Here is a 16,372-nt window from a genome sequence, read left to right as displayed (position 1 = left end):
CTAGTCTGATGTACTAGTCAGTTGTACTAGTCAGTTGAACTAGTCAGTTGTACTAGTCTGTTGTACTAGTCAGTTGTACTAGTCAGTTGTACTAGTCTGTAGTACTAGTCAGTTGTATTAGTCTGTTGTACTGGTCTGTTGTATTAGTCTGTTGTACTAGTCAGTTGTACTAGTCAGTTGTACTAGTCTGTAGTACTAGTCAGTTGTACTAGTCAGTTGTACTAGTCAATTGTACTAGTCCAGTAGTACTAGTCAGTTGTACTAGTCAGTTGAACTTGTCAGTTGAACTAGTCTGTTGTACTAGTCAGTTGTATTAGTCAGTTTTACTAGTCTGTTGTACTATTCTGTTGTGCTAGTCTGTAGTACTAGCCAGTTGTACTAGTCAGATGTACTAGTCTGTTGTACTAGTCTGTTGTACTAGTCTGTTGTACTAGTCTGTAGTATTAGTCAGTTGTACTAGTCAGCTGAACTAGTCAGTTGTACTAGTCTGTAGTACTAATCTGTTGTACTAGTCAGTAGTAATAGGCAGTTGTACTAGACAGTTGTACTAGTCAGTTGTACTAGTCAGTTGTACTAGTCAGCTGAACTAGTCAGTTGTACTAGTCTGTAGTACTAGTCAGTTGTACTAGTCAGTTGTAATAGTCAGTTGTACTAGTCAGCTGTACTAGTTTGTTGTACTAGTCTGTTGTACTAGTCAGTTGTACTAGTCAGTTGTACTAGTCAGTTGTACTAGTCAGTTGTACTAGTCTGTTGTACTAATCAGTTGTACTAGTCAGTTGAACTAGTCAGTTGTACTAGTCTGTTGTACTAGTCAGTTAAACTACTCAGTTGTACTAGTCAGTTGTACTAGTTAGTTGAACTACTCAGTTGTACTAGTCAGTTGTTACTAGTTATCAGCATTTAGACTATTACCTCAACATGAGATTCTGAAGGAAAATGGAAGGCAGGCATACTAACAAAAGTTTCAAATTTTGGAACATAATACTTCTCTACTTTTACCTAGATAATTATCATTATTATTATTATTATTATTATTATTAATATTATTATTATTATTATTGTAACTATTATTTTTATTATTATCTTTATTATTATTATTATCATTACTGTTATTATTATAATTACTAATATTTTTATTAATAAAAATCACAAAAATTTACCTTTTTCTCCTCTATTTGCCCTTGAGCTACTACTCGAATAGTCCAGAAACCAACTTTTGGAAACTCAGGTAACTAAAGATTGTATACATAAACTTTGTGAATATTATCTATAAACATGTACATTATGATTATAGGGCCCTTTCCATGCGTCTTTTTGATGATAACTTATCTTTTTTATTGATTAGTGATGTGCGTTTTGTTGGCTTGTTTTTGGAACGTTTTTTTGCCATTATTTTCTATCAGGGTCAAGCATGTGCTTTTCTTACAAACGTGTTTAAACTTGTTCTTAAAGGGAGTGTTCGAGAAAAATGAAAGGGGGTATAGGCTTAATGCGATAAAAAAGCGCTTTTGATCGCTACTAATCTTACTTCTATCTGTTGCGTTGCGTCTATAAGGAGAAAATTGTTAAAGACGTCTCATACCGTCCATACAAATTGAGAAAATTGGAACATTCCGATATTACAACCTATAGTCATCGATTATCTTTCGCCACATTTATAAATAGTTTATATTTTATAATATTTTTTTATATTTTATTTTATATTTTATAATATTTTATTTGTAAATAGTTTATATTTTATAATATTTTTTTATATTTTATTTTTTTTAGAAAACGTTTTTAACGGATTTCAAAAATGTGAGTGGTGCGCAGCATTCTTAGATAGTTGCGGAAGCGACAAGAGAAATAATCAAATTGAAAACAAATTCACAGTCAAGGTGTCATTTCAAAGCTCTATGGTTCACTTGTTTCAAGGTTAAATTTTCTTTCCAAGTGTCATACTTTTTATGACAACCACTTTTTTGAGTGTAAGTCGAAAATCTAAAAATCTAATTAAAGGGAGTGACCGGCTATGTAAGGTAGTTGAACTGAGTATGCAGTGTTGTGGAAAGCTTCATTCGGAACATAGAATATATAGAGAGGAATTTAATGGAAAAAAGTGTAAAACGGCCATTTTGTTGTACTGTTTCCATACTGCAGGTGTACTTCACATATTTATGCTATATAACCTGTTGGGCCCTGGAATATCATTATATAGAAAATCTAAAATCATTGTTAAAAGAAAACCAAATTATGAAATAGGCTGGTTTCATAANAATATTGATTGTATTTAACCCGTTACTACTGGAGCTGGTATCAACGGCCATAGGAAATTTCCAGGGTAGCAAGGTTCAAATCCTGGGAATCCTTATCGGGGGAACACGGATAACGGTGCTTTCGTCGGAAGAGAAAGCAATCTGAACGTCCATTTTGTCCCCGAGAAAAGGGTTAGTCTTGATGAAGGAGGAGAAGAGAGCGGTCGATCACAGCTCCAGTAGCTCCGAGAGGAGAATTAGCTCCATCTATGATTCCAGGATTAACTTCGGTTGATCCTCAGTTTGTATTTTAATAATAATGTAAAATAAATGTCTGTGCAAAGTTAGTGCTTTAATCGATTCCATCTGGCTTGTTATATTGAGTTTCTCTTTGTAAAGTTTCCTTTATTGAGTTCTTTATACGTGAGTTTCTCACCAAGTTTATAATATGTTCTTAGCCATCTAATTAGATTACTGTATAATTTTTACTCTATTTTTCGTTGCCGTTATTTAATAATTAAAACAAAACTAAATCTGAAAACGTATCCACCCCCAAAGTAGGAGTTTTGAACGTCGAATTTGCACTCAAACTCAGGATTCACAGATGTTTAAAAAGTTTAATATGTCTCAAATGAATCCGAAAGAAGTTTTCCACAACACTGCATACTCAGTTCAACTACCTTACATAGCCGGTCACTCCCTTTAAGTTGAAAAGTTTTTTCTCAGATGGGTTAGATCAAATATATTTGATGAAAAAGCGAGCAGTGGAATGTACCGATTGATTTTAAAAAAAGAAATGTTTTTTGATAATTTTTGTCGACTGGGAAAAAAACTAAAATTTGAAAATCCGGGAAATTGGTTTTCGACTTATACTTAAAGAAGTGATTGTAGCATAAAAAGTATGAGGCCTAGAAAGAAAAGATTGAACCCTTGAAATAACTGAAATATACATTGCACATTGTACTTATTTATAATGAAAGCCAAAGATTGAACCTCAAAATCTGCAGTGAGGACTCCATTGTTTAACTGCTTAGAATGCCATTTCCTAAATACTTAAATATTTAAAAATATATCAAAATCAAATATTATATATGAAATAGTTTTGAAACTAAAAATTACAGAAATGTCCAACCTAGAAATAATAATGGACCTATTCTGTTACTATAAATATGGAGCCCCGGAATTGGAAAATCTTTACTATATATATATATATGGAGAAGCTCTAATTTCAATTGTGAACTAAAGGATAAAAGATGATTTTGCATAAAAACTGTTCCAACTTTGCGATCTCGTAATGATTATAAAAGAGACCAGACGATTTTTCAAGTTTCAGAGTAGCATCTTCAACCTGCTACCATTTAAACCTTGAGTTTCAGTCTCAGTCCCTTTAAGATGGACTCCACTAATTAACCTGATAATAAACTGGTCTGGATCCAGGATAAATATATCAGCTACCTCCTCATAGGGCAAGAGATCAGTTCTCAACAATACTGCTCGAACCTTAAAGGGATTGTTACCGTAATCAAAAGGATCATTTTAAGAGCGACATGAAGATATTTTGTCAGCATCCTTAAAATGTTATTTGTTAAAGTGAAACTTACTAAATAATTAACTTCGAAATAAGATAAAGTAATTAAGTCTTTGCCACAAGCTCAAATTTCTAAATCTTTGCAAGTTCATAGTTTGAAATAGCTAAGGTATACGAAATTGGGTTGTAAAGATAGGGATTATAAAATCAGAGTTTGTGGCAAATACTCAATTCCTTTCAACCATTTCTTCTTTTGTTGAATAATTAGTTATAAAATAAATCAGTGTTTCGTTTTTTATTCCAATTTTTATGTTTTCTTTTCTGAAATATTCTACTACAAAAAATGTGTGAAATGAAGACGAGTTCTAGACAACAGTTATAATTTTTAATAGAATACTGAACATAAGACACAGAAATGGTAGAATTAATACCCCCGTAATGATTAGATTTTCGAGATTTTGGCAACACTATTTGCTTTAAATTTACAGCAACATAAGATACTCCTAAGATTGGTAACATGTCGTCTTCCTATTCCACAGTATTACGGTTCTCACTGTACAGGGTGTCCCAAAAAACATGGGAATTCAGTGACGAATTCGATATCGTCTTTGCTATGAATTAGCATTGTAATACCTAATTTCAAAAGCCATAATATTATTATGTCTGCTAGAGTTTATTTAATGAAAAGGGTAAAAGACTACAAAGATGTGTCTATAATGTCTCCGCAAGATGAACAGTGAAGACGGACAAGTTTACTCTGTTTGTATACTGCAATTTTCTTGTTTTACTAATACAACTGTATGCAGTCAAAACATAAATAAACAAAATGTGAACATAGCAGACGAAACTCTTACAGATTACAGCTTTCTCAGTAGGTATCACTATACTAAATCAAAGAATTATTGTAAAGACGATATTGAATTCGTCACTGAATTCCCATGTTTATTGGGACACCCTGTAGTTAATTATGTGAAAACAAAAAAAATACCCTCATTGTATGTAGAGCAGTGAACACGACTTTATTTGTAGAAATAATTATTGCCAGAAACCTAAAAAATGATAATTTTATCGCCTGGAATTTAATTTAAAAAAGCACATAATTATTCATCAAGATCACATTTAACAGCTAAAAATTTTAATAAATAAGAAAAGATAATGTTGATATATCTACATTTATCATCTTTAACTGCATGGGCCCCATGTAAACATAACAAATATGTTTTTATCTTTAATACGCATACAAATAAAACAATATATCAACAAATCTATTTCCAGTTTATCATCAAGGTCTTTCTTGGTAACCCTTTAAAGCATAGTGAACACTTATTTTACGCGGGCTGATCTTGCTACCTGTTTTTCCTTAAGCTTAACTAAAAGGTTTGGTTAAAAAATAATGATTTTTCGTTAATCGCATGTATCGTTGATTTGCTAATGACTTGTAGAAAGCTGGATTTTCAATTAACATAATTGATTTATGTTCTTTTTTCCTTTTCTCAGTCAGCGATAAAAAGTGAAAAAAAGAAGATAAGGAATTTTTCCTTTTAAGAATTGATTTTGTTTTCCTCTTTCTATTCTTTTCTGTCTATCCTTATGTAAATTAAATCTACATATAAGTTTGGCTTGTCTGTCTGTTTGTTTGTCTGTTTGTTTGTATCCAATAAACGTCAAAACGGTTGAACTGATCGGGCCAAATTTTTTTGTGGGACATCTAGGGACCATAGGAAAGGTTTATGAATGTTTTGTTTTAAGATGTACACAAAGAGAACATGTTCACAATTAATTTAGAAGATGGGCGCGAAGCGCCCTCTAAGGCTAGTATATAATAAGTATTGAGTTAAAAATGTTGCTTATCATGTTATAAACATTAGAAAGTAGGAGGTAAAGGTATGCCACGGGATACACTGCACTAATCAATATGAATGGAACTAAGGTGGGGATACATTGCACTAATCAACATGAATGGAACTAAGGTGGGGATACATTGCACTAATCAACATGAATGGAACTAAGGTGGGGATACACTGCACTTATCAACATGAATAGAACTAAGGTGCAGCAAACCCTTTCACACCAAGAGAGAAATGCATGTTTGTTTTAAGAAATACTGGAAGCTGCAATTTTTGGCCAGTTTTGAAACACAAATTTTTGACTTTTCTAGAATAGTTGTAGACTAAAAATTAATATTTTGATTTTATAATTTCTTATTTTACTGGGAGGAGAAAAAAATATTTAAAAAATCTTAGTTTTGTAATTGAGAATTATGTTTTGGCTTTCTTGTTACTTTTTTTCAAGAAGCTCTCGGCTTTTTAGAGCAAAACCAATAATTCTCAGTGTTTAAGAGATTCTTTGTAAATTGAAGATATCACCGTTTTTAGCAAGAAAAGTTTAATTATGACAATTTTCACCTTGGATTTTGAAGCTTATATTCACAAATCACGTAATACTATTAATAGAGAATGCAGTCCCTCTAAACCAAAGCACACATGATTTAAACCCAAATAATTTAAATTTAAAACAGAATTGATTATTATTACCTATTTGTAAATTCTAGGCGAGTTTCATTTTGGAACAATAGTGCAGCAGAATCCTAAAGTAATATAATGTTTATTCTAGCTTGGGAACCCAGCTTTCCCTGGAAAGTAATCTTTCAGAGTGCAAATCAACTTATTCAACTTAGAATTTTATAAACCAAGGTAAAAATATTTCCATGGTTCTACCGACCTCCACAATCAAAATTTGAGGCAAATCGGTCAAGTGGTTTACGAGTCATAATCGGACTTACAAACAAACAAACAGGCAAATAAATGGAGTTTACTAATTTATATACAAAGATATCGTGCCTGGACTATCTAAACAATACCGTGAGATAATGTAGCTAAAAACTGATGTTGTTAAAAGTTATGTAAAAAGTTATGTAAAAAGTTATGTAAAAAGTTATGTAAAAAGTTATGTAAAAAGTTATGTAAAAATACCTGACTAAATGAACCCTCTGCACCCCCCACCCCCTGATCATACCTGACTAAAACCCTCTACTCTAAGTTTGTATGAGTATTCCTGGCTATTCCCTTCAGGAACCTGAAATAGTTTTTTTTAAACATTACATTTTATTTTTGAAATAAATAAGATTTTATGATAAATTATCCAGAGATTGTTCATGATTATAAATATGCTTTTGCACGAATAATTTTGACTATTCGGATTAAAAGAAACCAAAATTTTATTGATAAACTGTAATATGTACTGTACAGTGTCCAATACAGATACACTGTAAAGAGTAAGTACGTCCTCACTATATCAGAAATTAGCTAATCCATGATTAGATCTCCTGTTTGAAAACCACCAAATAAAAGTCATGAACCTTATATACTTAAATATGTAACACGTGTGACGTCAAGCAATAAAGTACAACACGCAAAATACGTCACATCTTAATTTATAGACTTATTACGTTACAGACAACGAGAAACCCAAACATCTAAACCACCGTGTGCACCCTTCATTTTAAACTAACAATCGGGTTAGCATGGAAATCCATGGTCTTAAATTTCATTTTTTAACCAGCTAGGTCTCAGGCCAACCTAAGTTTTCATTTTTTTGCCATGGATATCTAGATTTTAGATCTTTAAAAGAAATCTTAGTTTTAGTTTGCAATTGGAATATCCTAATAAAGTTGCACGTTAGAATATTAATGCGTTTTTTCTTATACCGAGATTCAACAGCAAATCTGTCAGGAAAACAATACTGTATTGATATATCAATACTTTATACCCAATAATACCCAAATATAAAGCAATAAACTGTAAATACACAAACCTGGAGTAGAATAGATTTTGCCTCCAGAGAAGAGAGGAATTCATCCGACCCAGACACCTAGTATTAGACACTATATATATATACTTATCAAATTATTTAAAGTTTGTGCACTGTAGATAACCATTATTTTACATCATTGGATGCCAAATCCAGGGTGTCTATATGGGCATCTGGGTATATTCAGATGATATTATTCTGCTTTCTCCTAGCAGAACAGGTCTTCAGGAAATGGTGAAAATTTGTGAAAGTTTTGCCAAAGCTACTGAACTGAAATTTACAAATATTCGAATCGAAAAATGTAAAACTAAATGCCTTATTTTTTTCTAAAGAAAGGGTTAATTATAATGAAATAAACCCTATTTTATTGAACCTTTAACATTTGTCAACGACTTAAAACATTTAGGAAATGTTCTGCAAAGTGATAATTCAATGACCATAGATTGCAATAAAAAAAACGAGCTATTTTCATTTCAAAAATTCATTCCTTAACAAAGAACTTTTTTAACAGTCCAGATGTTATTTTGAAACTTTATAATATTTATTGTTGTAGTTTTTATGGATCTAGTATTTGGAACTTCAGTTCCCAATGTGTTTTAAAATTGTATACAGCATGGAATACTGCTATTAAAATTCTTTTTAATGTACCTAGAGATACGCATAGGTACTTGATTGAAAGTACTTCACAATGTTTACATGTAAAAACTATGTTAGCTAGCAGATGTGTGTCTTTCTATGAGACTATTAAAGCATGTTCCTAATCTTTGCATTAGATTTATTTCTAACTTATGTAAACATGACCTTAGCACAGTTCTTGGCAGAAATTTATTTTCTATTGCAAATGATTGTTCTGTAAATCCTTCGGGTATTAGTAATATGTTAGTTAAGAAACAAATGAAACATTTTGATGTCCCATTGGACCATGCATGGAAAGTTCCGGTTTTACAAGAACTTTTAAATACAAGAACGAATAAATTATATGTTGAAGGATTCGATGATTACGTATTAACAGAAATGATAATTATGTTATGTAATGAGTAATGATCAATGTCGTCTATTTGTGCATAATTTTGCATATTTTACTCTATTCTTTTGGAAAGCTGCATTTTCAAAAATTTATTTAAACAAATTTAAACTACAACATTTAAATATCTACTTTTATATTTGCGTGTGAATAAATCTTTTAATATAATAATAATTAACCCTTGTACAACAAAAAATACCAAAACTCACTGATAATTTAAGCATGCTTAAATAAAAATCTAAAATAAAATTAAAAAACATTAAAAATCAAAGATTGCTAAGAGAGGTCAATATTTGAATTTATCGAAAAACATGGATATGGGTATCTGTCGAGGTGCACTTCGAACCACTGAAATAATGTCCCTTATGTTTTTTTAATATACAAATTTTTTTATCAAGAAACAAAAAGTTTTTTTTTTGCTTTCCGCTTGCACTAAAATCCAAAAAGTGTCATATGGTTAACCAAATGCGATTTTTTGCTTCATTTTTCTATTTCAAGTTTGAAAAAAAAGATTTTAATAAAAGGGTTATTGCAGAACATATTAAAACAAGTCAGTTTTCTTTTGACAGCTTGAAAAAAAGGTGAAAGCAAAATTTTATTTATTTTTTAATTATTTATGATTTCTTACCTCCACTCCATCGCGAGACAAAGATGCTTTTACTCTCATAGGTTCAGCTTCAGCGTACAGATTCACTACTATCTAATATTTGGAAACAGATTCACTACTATCTAATATTTGGAAACAGATTCACTACTAGCTAATATTTGGAAACAGATTCACTACTATCTAATATTTGGAAACAGATTCACTATACTAGCTAATATTTGGAAACAAATTTACTACTAGCTAATATTTGGAAACAGATTCACTACTATCTAATATTTGTAAACAGATTCACTAATATCTAATATTTGGCAACATATAAACTACTATCTAACATTTGGAAACAGATTCACTAACATCTAATATTTGGAAACAGATTCACTACTATCTAATATTTGGAAACAGATTCACTACTATCTAACATTTGGAAACAGCTTCACTAACATCTAATATTTGGAAACAGATTAACTACTATCTAATATTTGGAAACAGATTCACTACTATCTAATATTTAGAAACATATTCACCACTAGATAATATTTGGAAACAGATTCACTACTATCTAATATTTGGAAACAGATTCACTACTAACTAATATTTGGAAACAGATCACTACTATCTAATATTTGGACACAGATTCACTACTATCCAATATTTGGAAACAGATTCACTACTATCTAATATTTGAAAACAGATTCACTACTTTCTAATATTTGGCAACAGATTCACTACTATCTAATATTTTAAAACACATTCACTACTATCTAATATTTGGCAACTGATTCATCACTATCTAATACTTGGAAACAGATTCACTACTATCTAATATTTGGAAACAGATTCACTACTATCCAATATTTGGAAAAAGATTTACTACTATCTAATATTTGGAAACAGATTCACTACTATCTAATATTTAAAAACACATTCACTACTATCTAATATTTGCAAACAGATTCACTACTATCCAATATTTGGAAACAGATTCACTAACATCTAATATTTGGAAACAGATTCACTACTATCTATTATTTGGAAACAGATTCACTACTATCTTATATTTCTTTTTTTTTCAATCCCAAGTTTAAACCTTTTTTATTTAAATCTCAGACGACCAAACAGAATTCCTAGTTTAAAATATCAAAGTTCTATTCTGTCTGGTTGCAAAGAAACTAATATTAAAAATCAGGAGTACTTGCTTTCTAAATAATTATTTGACATGTACACTTAGCCACTTAAAGTCTGAAAAAAATCCTGTACAAGTTTAACTGTTAAATGTACAAGTACATACACTGTGCACTGTACACTATAAACTGTACACTGTACAGTGTACATAATATAAACATACCTGATATATAGAAGATGGACGTATAATTCTTGATGCAAGGATTAAATAAGTTGGTCGTCTTCTAAAGAATAAAATAGATTTTAGATTACAATGGAATAGAACAGAATAGAATAGAATAGAATAGAATAGAATTTAAAGAAGAAAAGTATTGAATAAAATAGATTAGGACAAATATAGATCAGAAAAAAAATGATAAAAAGATACGAAAAATGTAAAAGATATTAGATTATACAGTGATAACAATCGTAAAATGAAATTTTTCTCTCTCGTTATTACTTTTTTTCACTTCAAATCACTGAACAAATTTTATAATTTTATCTGAAAATGTGCAATGGATATTTTCAAAGATATCATTGGCTACCATGCAGTTACAAATTTTCTAATCAAAAGAAGAGGTATTTAAACCGACAATCATTACGTTTTAAATATGTTATCATTCTTTCTATATTTAAAGCTCTTCGCTCATATATATATATTTATATGTTAGCTATAGCTGGCCAAAAGACTGCACCAAATTGGCTGACATTTAATTTTTAGGTAACCCATTGGTATCACAGGGGTAACATAAACAAGATGGAGATAAAAAAAAGATTTTTTTGAAAATCCACGGTTAACGCAGGGCACTTCTGCTAGTAATACATAAAACTCGTATAGTTTTTGTTATGTATTATAGCATATGATTTTAGTTTTCTTGGCCAGCTTAGCATAAATATTTTTGGTTGACGAATTTAATTTGCAATTATGTCAATGTATCATTTACTCTCAGACAAATTTCCATTGATTTTAATTTGTCTGAGAGTAAATGACATTCGTTTTTAAAAAGCTTAAAGAGAACTGACTGATTTAAAATTGGAATTTGTGAATTTTGTAAAATAAATTCGCGCACTTCTAAGATTTTTCATTGCATTGTTTAATGAAAAATCCCGCCGGGATTCAATGAAAATTGTTGCATACCAAAAAACCAACTTTTTGTAAAGGAATGAGTATTTAAAGTTTGAAACCTGTAAGCATTCCATAATCTGTTGTCAACGTCATCTATTTCATCAATATTATAATTATCTTTAGTTATGTCTCGAACTCCTGAATTATTAGTTATTTTAACGCAGTGCGTGGCCGGGCACTCAAATTTCTATATTGAAAAAAGTTTCTGCGAAAGTACGAGAACGAAGTGCGAGGTTGCAAAGCTGTAAAAGTAGATTGCATAACATTGATTTAATGTCGAGATCGGAGTGGCTGAGGTCACGTAAAACTAACTACAACGAAAGAGATTCCTGTCTGTATCGGAATACTTCACGTCTTATTTTGATCTCAATTACTCAAAACTCCTCAGGGACCTTTCATACTTGAAATTAAAATTTACAGCCAAACACAAGAGTATGAACTTAGTAAATACAAAATATAAATGTGCAAAAATGGGTTCTAAAGTTAAGATTAGCTAGACTTTTAATGTGGACCAGTGTCCTCTAGAATACTGTGAGGTACCTAGATTTTTACATTTTTACACACTGTGCAATGTTTACCAGAGTGTGTCTAATAATATCAATTGATCAAACCACCCTGTTCAGTGTTCCCTTCTATAGAAATTCATTCATCCATTCATTTTATGCGATAGAATCAGAGAAGATTAGTCAGCAGATTATACAGGGTGGACCAAAAATGGTTCAACTTAAAGGGATTGTACATGAAAAATGAAATGGGGGTATAGGCTGAAACCTGAGAATCTCAGGCGTTGAAAGATACCTGTCACGGAAAATTGATATAAATATGTGTCAAAATTGTATACGAAAATTCATATATATACAATTTAGTGTATAAAAGTAGCAGGTTTAAACAGATCATATTCATAGAATCTCAGGTTTGCTCCTTTTATGAATTTTTATTTTTATTTTGAATTTTTAATAGATATAATTGATAATATTATTACATATAGTCCGTATAGTCCGTATTACGTCACCAGAATTTCAGCCAATGGTAGTGCAGTATACTGGTCACGTGATACAGGCGGAAATTAGGTGACCAGTATACTGCACTGTCATTGGCTGAAATTCTGGTGACGTAATACAGACTATATGAAATGATATTATCAATTATATCTATTAAAAATGCTAAATAGAAACTAAAAATTATAATAGGAGCAAACCTGAGATTCTCAGGCTCCTGTGGGATGTAATTGTTTTTAGATTGGTTGCATATTTGCTGAATATGATCTGTTTATTTCTTGTGTTTTTCTACCTGTTACTTTAGGATATATCAAGAGTAAAGATCCAACAAGGAAACCTAGAAATAAAAATCATGTTAATGGTCTATCATCAATCATCATCATTTTTGTGCACATCCCAAGGTTGAAAAATATTTTCTTCTGTTTTCCTAAAATAATAAAAATTTAAGGACTTGATGACAATAACAGTCTGAGCTTTATATATGCATGAACGAATTGTCTTTTCATCTACAGCAGATGAAACTTTTATTTTAGATAATTTAAGAATGGAGATACTGGATATAGTAGCTGCTTGGGTGATGGGCTCAGTAGCTGCTAAAACGATACTCGATACCGCAGCTGCTTAGATACTGTATGCAGTAGCTGCTTAGGTACTTGATACAGTAGCTGCTTAAATACTATATGCAGTAGCTGCCTAGATACTGGATACAGTAGAAGCTTAGATTCTTGATACAGTAGTTGCTTTGATACTAGATACAGTAGCTGCTTAAATACTACATGCTGTAGCTGCTTAGATACTGGATACAGTAGAAGCTTAGATACTGGATACAACATAAGCTTAGATACTGGATATAGTAGCTGCTTAGATACTGAATACAGTAGTTGCTTAGATACTGAATACAGTAGTTGATTAGATACTGGATTCAGTAGCTGCTTATATACTAGATACATTAGCTGATAATTGATATAAAAATTTTAAATTTTACCTAAAGAATTTAAGTTTTTCATATTTTGGATCAGTCTGTTTCTTGCTTCATTTTATCTATAAAGTTCTGCTAATGGGAGTATTAATTACAATTAAACCTAAACTTTTCAAATTACTGAGTGCTGCAGCTAATATTACTTCTCTAATTACTGATTGCTGCAGCTAATATTACTTCTCTAATTACTTATTGCTGAAGCTAATATTACTTCTCTAATTACTGATCGCTGCAGCTAATATTACTTCTCTAATTACTGATTGTTGCAGCTAATATTACTTCTCTAATTACTGATTGCTGCAGATAATATTACTTCTCTAATTACTGATTGCTGCAGATAATATTACTTCTCTAATTACTGATTGCTGCAGCAAATATTACTTCTCTAATTACTAATTGCTGCAGCTAATATTACTTCTCTAATTACTGATTGCTGAAGCTAATATTACTTCTCCAATTACTGATTGCTGCAGCTAATATTACTTCTCTAATTACTGATTGTTGCAGCTAATATTACTTCTCTAATTACTGATTGCTGCAGATAATATTATTTCTCTAATTACTGATTGCTGAAGCTAATATTACTTCTCTAATTACTGATTGCTGCAGATAATATTACTTCTCTAATTACTGATTGCTGAAGCTAATATTATTTCTCTAATTACTGATTGCTGCAGCTAATATTACTTCTCTAATTACTGATTGCTGCAGATAATATTACTTCTCTAATTACTGATTGCTGAAGCTAATATTACTTCTCTAATTACTGATTGCTGCAGCTAAAATTACTTCTCTAATTACTTATTGCTGAAGCTAATATTACTTCTCTAATTACTGATTGCTGCAGCTAATATTACTTCTCTAATTACTGATTGCTGCAGATAATATTACTTCTCTAATTACTGAATGCTGCAGCTAATATTACTTCTCTAATTACTGATTACTGCAGCTAATACTACTTCTCTAAATACTGAGTGCTGCAGCTAATATTACTTCTCTAATGTGTATTTGTCTCTGAATTTGTCAGCATATTAAGCTTTGATTTGCTGTGAAAGCTTGTAAAAAAATCATAAAATTGTCATTCCATTTTCGTAGTCTAACATTGCAAATATAACATTGTAAATAATATATATTTAAATATAGTTAAAGGGGGGTTGAAAAGGATGTTTAAAAAGTCTCAAAAAATAAAAAATCCTGGCCGAAATATTTTATTTTCCAGCCTCCCTTCAACTTCAAATTCCCTCTTCATTTCTTATTATTTTGTCGCTTTTATCCAGAAAAGCGTTTGCTTCTGACATTGATCCAGATGTTGATTTTTAAAGTAGAACTTTTTTCTTCTCATTACATTCTCATTTATTCTGAAACTTTTCAGTAAACGCACAAATCTTTTGCAAATAATACGCAACTTACACTTGTGTAGGACTGAAAACACTGTTACTTTTCTAACCGGTTCTTTAATGGTTAGTTGAATTAATGTAACGAATAGGCCTATCAATATTAAGTTCGTTTACGAAAATTTCAGTTATTTTTCATACATTTTCGTTTATGAATGGATTCAATGGAACTTTGCCCCTGCCCTGCTTTCATCTAAAAAAGGGGTTTATTTCAAATTCCAAAAACTGTTTATTTTAGTTTAGAGTATATAGTAAATATTACGGAAATTAGTACAGGGGTTTCCGGTTGGTTAGCGACATTTCATCCTAATTTTAATAAACTTTTTATCGTTTGCACAGCCCTACACTTGGCTTTCTTCGCGCATACAGAACTGTCTCGACTCAAGAAAGAAACTGAAAAACTGGTTTATGCACTTGTTGGTTGCAACGTAAGAAATAATAAATGTCATCATAAAGCCCTGGTCGTTTATATTTATCCATGTTAGTATGGGTGCAGGCTAGTGCACTACAACTAACAGCTTTTTTGAAACAGGGAGTCACACATTTTATAAAGCTTTAAATCGATTCTACATCCTTTAGTATAAATGTACAGGGTGAGGGTTACCCAAAAAGAATGAGACTGAGACGAGCCCAAGGTTGAACTATGCATTCTGCCTGAAATATATTAATATAATGGCTTATTCAATAATTTGGCAAAGAAACAATCAAGGTTACAGTTGCAGGGAATCATGACTGTAAGAGAACAGACGGTAAAAATTTCGTGCAATCGTCTCATCATTTGTAAAAGGCCCTGTAGTTTTCTTTTGTAGGTAACCCCGTAGTTTTCTTTTGTAGGTAACCCCGTAGTTTTCATTTGTAGGTAACCCCGTAGTTTTCTTTTGTAGGTAATGTAGGAAGCCCCGTAGTTTTCTTTTGTAGGTAACCCCGTAGTTTTCATTTGTAGGTAACCCCGTAGTTTTCATTTGTAGGAAGCCCAGTAGTTTTCTTTTGTAGGTAAACCCGTAGTTTTCATTTGGCTGTACAGTGTACACTATAACCTATTAAACCATCTTTTAAGCCATTGTTTAAATATTCTTCAAGCAATTTATAATAATAATGGATGTTTTTACTCATTAGTTGGCCTGGCCTGGCTTACCACAACAGAACGAATCTTTATTAAACATAAAGAAAATCAATCGATTCCTCTTTCTTTACTATCCATTTTCAATCTCTTTTAGAGGTTAAAAAATAACTAACGAGAACATTCTCAAAATTATAAATTCTAAAAAATGTGTTATCATATTTTGTACTAGCTGAAGAGCCCAGCGTTGCCCGTGGAAAAAAGAAGAACATTTGTTTTTTTAATCGATTTTTTTTTCAATTCTATGTCACCCCCCGGCTACTCATGAGTGTCCACAAAAAATGTCAGCCCATTTGGTCCAGCTGTTTGGCCGGCCAGGGGTGAGAGGGAACATATATACGAATGCCTATAGCACGAAAAACTGGTTTCTATGGTTTGCCTTTCTTCGATT

General features: G+C 31.3%; 1 protein-coding gene across 1 annotated transcript; it reads right to left on the bottom strand.

The window, feature by feature from the left end:
* Positions 1 to 900: 900 nt before the first annotated feature.
* On the bottom strand, positions 901 to 15,531 carry LOC111702575 (CD109 antigen). The gene is made up of 13 exons (XM_023474314.1): positions 13,474 to 15,531; positions 12,781 to 12,825; positions 11,550 to 11,628; positions 10,549 to 10,609; positions 9,225 to 9,296; positions 7,576 to 7,632; positions 6,778 to 6,837; positions 6,297 to 6,349; positions 4,751 to 4,811; positions 3,646 to 3,734; positions 3,228 to 3,279; positions 1,161 to 1,232; positions 901 to 999 (listed from the first exon to the last, which is right to left on the bottom strand). The coding sequence occupies exons 1-13, from the start codon at positions 13,493 to 13,495 to the stop codon at positions 901 to 903; spliced, it is 822 nt and encodes a 273-aa protein (XP_023330082.1). The 5' UTR covers positions 13,496 to 15,531.
* Between the last annotated feature and the right edge of the window lie 841 nt (positions 15,532 to 16,372).

The sequence above is a fragment of the Eurytemora carolleeae genome, unplaced genomic scaffold, assembly GCF_000591075.1.
Source record: "Eurytemora carolleeae unplaced genomic scaffold, Eaff_2.0 scaffold183, whole genome shotgun sequence".
Classification (NCBI taxonomy): domain Eukaryota; kingdom Metazoa; phylum Arthropoda; class Copepoda; order Calanoida; family Temoridae; genus Eurytemora; species Eurytemora carolleeae.
Note: the sequence above shows the minus strand (reverse complement) of the source record. Positions and strands in the feature narration are given on the sequence as shown.

What these genes read in the sequence shown, in the direction of transcription:
- LOC111702575 (XM_023474314.1), bottom strand. Translation starts at nt 13,495, where the DNA reads ATGAAAAACTTAAATTCTTTAG. An exon ending in GATATATCCTAAAGTAACAG is followed by an intron (nt 11,629 to 12,780) that starts GTAGAAAAACAC and finishes CTAATAATTCAG; the next exon opens with GAGTTCGAGACATAACTAAA. An exon ending in TCCTCACTGCAGATTTTGAG is followed by an intron (nt 1,233 to 3,227) that starts GTTCAATCTTTG and finishes TACAATCTTTAG; the next exon opens with TTACCTGAGTTTCCAAAAGT.